We start from the raw sequence: 9,801 nt of genomic DNA, 5'->3' as shown, positions 1-9,801 counted from the left end.
CGGCGGGATAAGCTCCTGCGGGATAACCTCGAGCGGGATAAGCTCCTGAGGGCGGCGCGCTGTGCGGAGCTGGCGGTGGCGATGGCCACGGTGCGAGAGAAGGCGGCGGCGTTGAGTATGAGCGCGGCGTGCAGCCCCGTCGCCAGGCCGCCGGGTACGGGCCGGTGAGCGGGACGCGGCCGTGGCGGGCTGGAGGGAGGAAGGAAGGGAGGTGGCGGCTGAGCAGGAGCGGCGCTGAGGGGGTCTGAAGCGCGGGGAGAGAGCTGGGTGGAGGAGAGCCGAGGAGAGGCGGCTGGGAGCGACTCGGCGCCGGTGTTTGCCCGCTTGGTCGAAGTTCAAAAGTTGGCCGCCGTTCCCGCCGGCCGATAGAGGCGGTTCCGCACGGAGTGCCGCGGCCGGCTGTGCTCCGTGCTGAGGCCGCGTGCACCGTGCAGGGTGCCGCCTCGTGCCGAGGCTGGAAGGCGGCGAAGCAGCGCTTAGCGACGGTGGTGTGCGGCGGGAAGCGTTCGGGAGTTCAACCGCGGTGCCGTTTGGACGCGTTGAGTTGCGTTGGTTTTCGTTTTCTTTTTTTTTCCCTTCCGAGTTGGCTCCTTACGGCGTCGGGAAGTAGGGTTGGAAGGAACTGCTGCGTTCTGTTCTGTTCGTTCTGCCCACCGCTTGAGAAGCGCAGGTTCCGCAATGCTTCTCCCTGGCCCGGGGCAGTGCCGTGTACTAAAAAGCTTTCTTCCACACGCATCTTGACAAACGGGTCTCTGTCTGCAACCGATGTTCTGTGTAACGCTGTTGGGTTTTGTGCTCTTACTTTCCTGCTTTCTTCTGCTTTAAGTCATCACCGTTCCCCTTCTCCTTCCCCTCCCCGTCTGCTCATTCCTGGGCCCTCTGGCAGACGCAGACCAGCTGGGAGCCCCGGTGCCCCGGATGGAATGCAGTTCTGTGACTGAACAGCAAAAATACCCCCTGTATCTTTGTGGAAAATGTTCATGGTAATGTGTTCCAGAACAAGTTGTGTGGCTTGTCTTTTTTTTCTTTTTAAACACTGCATTACACTGTTAATTCATTAGGTTTGAGGTCTGTCATAACCCCAGATGGCTGTCTGTAGGATGGCTGTCTGTAGGATTGCTGCCAACTCTTCATTCCTTATTTTGTGCTTCAGCATTTGTCTCTTCCACTTGTTTTGCCCCCTTTGTCAATTGCTCAGCTGATTTCTGAGAAACATGTATTCTAATTCTAGCCTCTCCAGTGCCTGCAGCCCTTACCAGCTAGGTGCCACCTGCAGATTTTACAAGTGTGTTCTATTTTAGGTCCTTGCTGAGGCTCACTGTAGTGTTTGCTAGCACCGCTGCTAGCATAATATTGTGAACCTGAGGTTAGTAAATGAGTAATAGTTCAGTGGTTTTATTAGGGGAGGGAAGGCTGGTTGGCTGAAGGACATGGCTTCGAGTACACAAAGCCTGAATCTCGGTTGGAGCCATGGTAGTAGGAGTCTCTTCTGTGGGATTAGTGTCCAGTGAATGATGTCTCATGGATTTTTGGTGTGGTTAGTGTGTCACCAGGTACCCTGTGTGTATGCACAGTCTTGTAGGACACTCGTGTCTCTTCATCCTTGCTTCCCTTTTTACCTCCACAGCTCTGTATCCTTATCTCTGTTACTAAAGGAAACAAGGGAGCTGCAAACAAGTAGGATTAGTTTCTGGTTCTGTGCAATGAGTGTGCTCAGGTGTAGATCCCACAGGTGTCAGTGCTGGGTAGTGGAGGGAGCATGCAGAAGGTAGCATTATGGAACGGCATGCTGAGAAAGTGAAAGCTGCTGGATACAGAGCTGCACTGCAGGCTACTGTAGTGAGAGCAACCCAGTGAGATATGCTGGTACAATGCAGGCAGGCTTGCTAAGGGTATTGCTCAAGTATTTAACATTTTGTTGAAGGCTGGTTCAATGCAAGCCAAACTAGAAGCCTCAAGCTTCTTAAATGCCTACAAGTTTCATGAAAGTCAGTAGCCACAGAGAGGGCAGTTCTAATTGCTGCACGAGTTCAATCTGTGTACTTTCTCTGTTCTTGTACCATTAGGCTTTAGCTTGGCCCAGAAGCCATTTGGAGCAACGTATGTCTGGAGCAGCATTATCAGCGCACTTCAAACTCAAGTGGAAGTGAAAAAGCGTCGTCAGAACCTGAAGTGCTATCATGACTGTTTTATTGGCTCAGATGCAGTGGATGTCGTGTTTGCCCATCTTCTACAGAACAAGTATTTTGGGGATGTTGATATTTCCCGTGCGAAAGTAGTGCGAGTGTGTCAAGCACTAATGGACTACAAAGTGTTTGAGGCTGTCTCAAGGAGGGTCTTTGGAAAAGACAAACGCTCTGTGTTTGAGGACAGTAGCAGTAGCCTCTACAGATTCACAAATGTCTCAAGCCAAGCGGAACTTGATAAAGATTACCAGCAGTGTACGCCACAAAGGTTGGTACATGATGGACTGTGGAGAATTAAAAAAAAATCTTACAATAGGGAAATGGTGTGTTACTTTTTGTGGGGGAGAGGGAAACAAAAGGGACAGTGTAGTTATAGGGCCTGGGGGTGGGGGTGGGGGACGTAACTACTCGTGGGTGTTTGTGGTGCAGGATAGGTAGGAAACAAATTTGAAGTTGGGCCTGCGTGGTTACTTGTTTTCTGTCTGTTCCACAACCCCTTCAGGGAGAGGAGAGTGTGTGGAAGTTGAGTGCCTTGCAGATGCGTATCTACTGGGATCTAAATGAGTGTGAGCAGCTGGCATTCAGGTGCATCAAATAGGCTGTACACATGAGAAAACCTTGGGTACTGCTTGCCTAGCTGTGGCTTAAGCCACTAATCAATCCAGTCTTCCGAAGAGAAGAGAAATAGAATTGCTTGCTGCTTTCATTGTCTTAGCTTGAGTAGACTTCAGATGTAACTTCATGCAATGTTTTCAGCTGTTTCTTTATGTACATGTGATTGGTTCCTAGGCTAAGCAGCAGGCTGCAGTGCTTACTGCATGCCATCACAGAGCCAGAGGGAAGCATAATGGTGAGGGCTTGTTTCACTGCCTTTTCAGGAGTGGGTAACCAAAACCCTTGAACTGGCTAAACCATTGTAAAACAGAACGTGCTGCCATGTGGGTAACTTGGCCAAATCACTTGCCTCTGACAGTTTTTGTGTCAAACATTAATCTGTGCATGTATTCTGGCATTATTACAAGGACTTCTCTTCAGGCAGTTATTGCATTAGTTCTGATAAAATACACTTTAAAATCATAAATGACATTGGCTTGGCCAAAAAAATGAAAGCATCATTGTTGTGTTTGAGAGGAGCAAACGTTAAATGACTGAAGCGTGTCAACCCCACTGACAGAAAGTTCTAGAAGCAGAGATGAAGAACAGATAGTCTGTCTGTCCTGCTCTCCCTCTCACACTTCATCAGAACTAGCTCTTCTTCTGTGCTAAAGAAAACTGCCCCAAGTCTGTGTGTGGTTTGTATGTACATGGGAAATTCTAGATAGATAAACTGCTGCCACTGAGCAAAATTGAAAATGGATTGATCACAGTGTATCTTTAAGAGAGACTTTGGAACACACCTGACAAGTAGTTGTGAAGCAAGATGATTCACTTTGTTTGAGTAGAATGAAGGTGTTTTTCTTCCGGGCTGGGCACAGGTTGACTGCAGTTGTTTTTTTTTTGTTTTTTTTCCCCATTTCTGAAAAGAACAGATCTATTGATGTGAATGGCTTGTCACGTAAATGGCAAAAATAATTGACATCAAAAGGACTTTTGTAGTGCCCTAAAACAAAGAAGCTATACAAACTAAAATTAAATACGCTTAGACGAATAGAAACTTCTGTCTGGAGTTGTTGCATTACTTTTCTATTTGCTTAGCATATGGAATCAGTTATGAGGAGAACTAGCTAACACCCAGGAATGGGGAACAGGTTTCTGAAACCTTCTCTTAGCTGATGGCATCAGCTAAACTAGCTGCCTAGCTTCAGGAGAGGCGTTGTGAAGGAACAGCCACCTTCTAATTTCTCCAAGAGCAGCTCTTAACTTTGGATCTGATTTCACTGTTACGAATGATGTATTAAAACTTCGGACTCTTTCTGAGTGGTTGGGTGGGTGCTGTATGTGTTACTTCCATATTACTTTCATATCATTTTCCCTTCCTAACCTGTCTGTACTTTGTGGTAATTGAAGTAGCTTGCTAATGCAATCTTTGACAAGCTCTAAGAGAAGAACTTGTGTGTACTTGTGTGCAGTGGTTGCACATAGTGTTTTTTAAGATACTGCTTGCTTGGACAGGGGAAGTGCTTGTGAGAATCTTAAATCTTAATCTCAGATGGTTATTCATGTCTAAGTATGTTGTGTTCGGTTACTCTTACATGTGGATAAGAATATACACGTGCGTGTTTTTTCTTCTCAGGCATCAGAAGAACATGCTGTTCAACACTACTCCTCTCAAAGCAGAAAGCTTGGAGGATCTCTGGGAAAACCTGAGTTTAAAGCCTGCAAATACCCCTCAAGTAAACATCTCAGAAAGTTTGTCTCGTCGAGGTAAGGCAAAAAGTACCTCATTTGTTCATGTGGGAGAAGGAAGCTCTAAGAATAGGACTGGAAGGACCGATGGCTGACAGAATGGAGATGGAGTTGAACTGACTCTGCCAGTGTTCTGTTCTGAACACAATCTCATAACAAGGACAAATTACCTGTTTTGCAGGCTAGTTTTATCAGATAGGATCCAAATAGTGCAGTTAAAATTGCTGTTGAACTTCATGGAGAAGAATACACAACTATGTAGAGCCTGACTGGACTTAGGAACAATCACCTGCAGGATACCTGTGCCTGATTAAAACTCTTTCCTAGCCTTTCAACAGTGCATCTGCTCACTTTCAGTGCTGTAGGGAGCTGACAACTCGCATCTTTTCAGACTGAACTATGAACTAGATGCTTGAGGCATCATAGAAACTCGCAGGGAGCAATAGGAACACTGGGGTGAGGTTGTGGTTGTGGAAGCTGCGATAAGGTTTGAGTGTCACTGCTACGCTGCTATCCATTATCTAGAACAAAGACTGCTTGCAAGTTAGAGGGCAAAGAATGTAAGGCACTTCAGGCTTATCCAAAGAGTGGTTCTCCTACACTTGCAGTTAACTAAACAAATGGCTAATTCTTTCCTTTAGCGGTGATAAAATGCACTCACGAGTGATAAGGGATACACTTTACCAGAACAGATTTACAGTAGCAGAAAAAATTAATCTCTTAGATTTGAGTTGGTGGGAGGGAGGGGAGTTGCCATTTTCCTAATCTTTATTGTGCTCATTCTGTGTGTTTTGTGTATTCCACCCTTTCCAGTTATTAATGAGGTCTGGCGAGAACAAACAATTGCTCGTCTGCTGCAGCTTGTGGACCTTCCGCTCCTTGACTCCTTACTTGAGCACCAGGCAGTCAAGCCTCAGCTTCCACAGCCAAAGAAGGACTCTGGATATGTCATCACGAGCAACTACTTAGACAGAGAGATTCTCAAGGCTTTCAGTGACTCACAGTAAGTCTTCATTGCTCGCCTCCCAGAACAGAAAGTTTTCTAAAGTTGCATACATATGTAAATCAGGGTCAATCTTAAGTAGAAAACTAATAGTCTGCAGTACTGTAGACCAGTGTGCCTGTTCACATCCTTTCTACCTGTTAAACTGGATTCAGTAGTAAAGAGCAGTTGCTAAATTGAATTGGAAGCAAATTCTGCTGCACGCTGGAAGAGTTCTTGAAGACTGTTATAGGATTTGATAGCATTTAGTGGGAGACGTGTCCCCCCACTGAGGGGGGGAAAAACAGTGTTTTGCTATCATCTAGAACGTTTTTCCTTTTAAAAAAAGAAATATAAAACAAACAGGATGAGTGAGAGGATGGTTTAGCATTTTAGCTTTTTTAAAATAGTGAAAGAAAGCTGATCCTGAAACTGTATAAATACATGTAGAAGTACAGGCTGAAAAACCTTGCCACTTGGAATCAGATCAAGGCTCAGGTTACTGTTTATCTAGCAGTAATTTTGTCCTTGTCTATAACAGTAGAGGACGTCACTAACTTTAGGTTTAACTGCTTCTGACTCTTATCATTTAATCAAGATGAGTAATTAGTAACCTGCCCAGCTAACCAAGGGACGTGTGGCTGTGATGCGAATGGGTCAGGAGAAGTGTTATTTGTGCCAAACGGTAATGAGTTGAAGTAGTTACCCATATAGTGCCCACTGACTGAGAAACTGGTCTACTCACTTCTGTGACAGAGCCCAACCACCTCGAGAGGCACCAGTAAGTAATACTACAGAGTTCAACTACTTTGTCTTTTAGAACAGATGAATGGCTCTCATCAGCAATAGATTGCTTGGAATATCTTCCTGATCATATGGTGGTAGACATTAGCAGGAACTTGCCTGATCAACTGGATAAAGCTGACACATGGAAACTACTGCTGTTTGAAAATATTGGTAGATACTATGGCCAGAAAAAGGAGCCGCTGTTGAGCCACGCACCTGAAGTTCATTCGGGAATTGCAGAACTACTAGGTGAGTGAGTACAAATTGACTTCCTGAGCTTATGTGAGGTGGGTACTAACAAGGTGAGCATCTTTTATGTCAGCCGAGCCCAAAGATTGCCTTCTGCAGAGCTTTTTTAATCTTGTCATAAAGAAGATGTTTTGTGTTGGTGGGAGTATCTTGCACTTAGATTCTGTTGTTCCTGTCTACGTAGTAAAGAAAAGGTGAGTGCAATTTTAATTAGATACAGCTAAAATTTCTACTTTAACCAATGAAATTCAAAGTTAGCAAGGCTTTACGGAATGTTTTTCAACTAGTTCATCATACTAGCCCGATGATCTAGGATATCCTCCATATTTCTTGGGACGTTGTCTATAGTGAGACACTTGTCACCTAACAGAACACCTTTCCTTTTTCAGTATTTCAGCCACAGTGAATGGAGTTTGAACTGTAATTGAGCTTAACTGGAAGTACACCAACTTAAGTACTGTGCTAAAAGTTTGGGGGTGGGCTGTTGTTTAGATTGTGTGCCTGTAAGAGCTTTGTGAGAATGGATTTTCTTCTTTCTCTTCATTTTTTTTTTTTTAAGAGAATTAAACTCCTCAGTGTCCAATTCAGGTGTTTGATCAATTGCCATATTTTATTTTTACATATACCATTATTTTCTTCCAGTGAATGGGAAGATGGAACAATCTCTAGAAGCTATTCAACTCTATTTAAAACTCCTAGACAGTCAAATCAGGGAGGAGTTCAGAAGATTACTGTATTTTATGGCTGTTGCTGCCCATAATTCTGAGCTCAAACTACAGAAGGAGGTAAACGTGCCTACTTAATTGTTATTGTTGCTTTACATTTACTGACATCTAGATATCCCAGGTAATAGGTCAGAAAGCACATGCGGCTACAAGGGAGAGTATTCTGTAAGAGCAAAGCCTTCCCATTTTTTTTCCGTGTTATTCTTCAGAGTGACAACAGGATGGTTGTGAAAAGAACATTCTCTAAAGCTATTATCAACAATAAATCCTTATCCAGAGGGAAGACTGACCTTCTCATCTTGTTCCTCGTGGATCACCAAAAGGATGTCTTAAAGGTAAGAGCTAGACAATAACCAGATTTTTACTTCATCTGCTTATGCAGAATTGCTTTCTCTAACCTGCTGTTTGTCTTCTTTATTCAAGATCCCAGGGGCACTGCATAAAATGGTCAGCAATAAATTAGTGGCTTTGCAGGAAGGCCAAGATCCTAGTAAGATAACGGGTGAGTGTAAACAATTTCTCATCACGTACACAGGTGCAAAATAAAAGGGACTGAGCTGAGTTAAAAATACTTGCTGTAACAATGACTAGACACATTTCCTTCTTAAAGAAGGTGGGTCTGTGGAATATGGAAGGTGGTCGACTGGTGTTCATCATTTTCATGCTTCCTCCTAGGTTACACATTTTGCCAAAAGCTTGATGAAAGAGAGTATCGTTTGAATACAGAGAAGACCACAAAAGATGAGCTATTATCTCTGCTGAAAGCTATTGATGAAGATTCAAAGCTCTCTGACAAAGAGAAAAAGAGACTGCTAGGTCAGTTTCATAGTAGTAATCCAAGTATTTTTATGCAGTATTTTGGAGACAGAGGTAGTAATATGTGCGTGTGACTTTTAAATTACTTTATATATTGCAGTATTGAAAACACTAATATATTTGTAAATCATTTGTATTCATATATCTAATAAAATTATTTTATGGACATGGATGGGATTTACGCAATTGTTACTGAAGCCAGTGGTAGCCAGGTTTGGCCTGTACTTCATAGGTTCTTTGCTCATTCTTAGTTGCTCTAGTACACTCCTTTATTCTCCTCACTTGAAGTCACTCGGACTGACTACTTCTATTGCAGTGTTAAAATGGGAAACACCTTTTCAGGGCTGGGATCTCTTCTGGATAGTGAACTGTAAGCTGACCAGGTTTGGTTCTGTTGGAAATATCCAAATAGTTATCAGGATGGTATCTCTGATAAAGCAGGTATTATTAGCAATTGCGATGGTGGGCTGCCTGCAAGCAGGAGCGTGTGTGCAGAAAAGTGTTACATCTTTCATGCCCTATTACTCGATGCTTATCTCTTTCTCCCGTGCTTCCTCATTGGCTGAGTACTTCAGGGTCACAATCTTCCTGACGCTCAACTAAACAGATACTGGATAAACAAATTGTTGCTAACTAAGCATGTATCGCTAATTAGTTAACTTCTCCCAGTTGCTCACTCAACACTCGGTCATTGTTTCTGGACATCTGCTTGTCCTTGCATAGAGGTAAGCTTGGAAGGAGAATAGAGGGGAGTATCTTCATGCCTACCTCTTGGATCCTGGGCACTCCAGCCTTGTTTGATGTATGTTTGGAGAAGAGACCCTCAGCAAAACAAAAACGGAATAGCCCTACAATATGCTTTCTAGTCTATAATACTATACCTATGCTATTGGGAACATTTAAAAACTACTGCAGTTTTGCAAGCGAGAATTAATCACGTAATTCAGCAACTATATTACTAAAGTATATAACTAACATGGTATTTCTACCTTTTCCCATCAGCTATTTCTGAGGACAAGTTACAAAATACAAATGCACTGTCCTCTACTTCATCAGAGCAATTTCCCCTTTTCAGTATTGGATGCAGAAACGATATTCCCTTCCTGCAGTCCTGTTACTCTTTGCTGGCCTTGTAGCTAAGCTGTCCTGTGCTGCTTTGTGACCCATGGGTCTGTGTAACAGAGCTGCAGTAACATCTGCTTTACATTCCCCTGCTTTTCTTTAAGCTTGACACCTCTCCATACTGTGTGCGTCTATGATAAATCACATAGCTGTTAGATTGAAATGGCATCGTGCTGAGGCAGTGCCAGGGAAGATGTCTGACGTCTTTTCCCCAGCTGAGTCCCACTCTGTGCCCTGCTGCCCTAGCTGGGCTACAAAAACACTGCATTTTTCATCGGCCGACTTCAGTTGTCACAGCCCTAACTTCTCTTGCTGGCGTCTTCGTTCCTGCAGCACCTTGCTTCTTGTTACCTGTGCTAATTAGGAAAGAGCCGGCACAAATGAAAGGCCTTTGGATTTCCTTGTATGTAGGCCTAGCGTACGTTGGCACCAGTACCAGTTTCAAGTGTGAGAACACACGGCATCCTCAGCGGTCCGCTTTGACTCGGGTGTGGCCATCCTCGTGCTGGCGCGGAGCGCGGCCTCACTCACTGCTGCACGAGCTGCTGGGGCTCGCTCCGCTCCGGGCACGCGGCGGGAGCAGGCGGCA

The 9,801-nt window shown here is 44.3% G+C and overlaps 1 protein-coding gene across 1 annotated transcript; it reads left to right on the top strand.

The window, feature by feature from the left end:
- Positions 1-7: 7 nt before the first annotated feature.
- DEPDC7 (DEP domain containing 7) lies at positions 8-8,262 on the top strand. Its single transcript, XM_010710683.3, has 9 exons — positions 8-154; positions 2,067-2,454; positions 4,420-4,550; positions 5,346-5,535; positions 6,335-6,549; positions 7,192-7,334; positions 7,484-7,609; positions 7,698-7,776; positions 7,950-8,262. The coding sequence occupies exons 1-9, from the start codon at positions 82-84 to the stop codon at positions 8,162-8,164; spliced, it is 1,560 nt and encodes a 519-aa protein (XP_010708985.1). The 5' UTR covers positions 8-81; the 3' UTR covers positions 8,165-8,262.
- Positions 8,263-9,801: the final 1,539 nt, after the last annotated feature.

Source organism: Meleagris gallopavo, chromosome 5 (assembly GCF_000146605.3).
Source record: "Meleagris gallopavo isolate NT-WF06-2002-E0010 breed Aviagen turkey brand Nicholas breeding stock chromosome 5, Turkey_5.1, whole genome shotgun sequence".
NCBI classification, from domain to species: domain Eukaryota; kingdom Metazoa; phylum Chordata; class Aves; order Galliformes; family Phasianidae; genus Meleagris; species Meleagris gallopavo.
The sequence above is the reverse complement of the archived record's forward strand: the minus strand, read 5'-3'. Positions and strand labels throughout refer to the sequence as shown.

Excerpts from the sequence above, each read along its gene's own strand:
- DEPDC7 (XM_010710683.3), top strand. The coding sequence starts at position 82 with ATGGCCACGGTGCGAGAGAAGGCGGCGGCGTTGAGTATGAGCGCGGCG. Across the intron at positions 6,550-7,191 it reads GGGAATTGCAGAACTACTAG|TGAATGGGAAGATGGAACAA; the intron begins GTGAGTGAGTAC and ends ATTTTCTTCCAG. Across the intron at positions 7,777-7,949 it reads AGATCCTAGTAAGATAACGG|GTTACACATTTTGCCAAAAG; the intron begins GTGAGTGTAAAC and ends GCTTCCTCCTAG.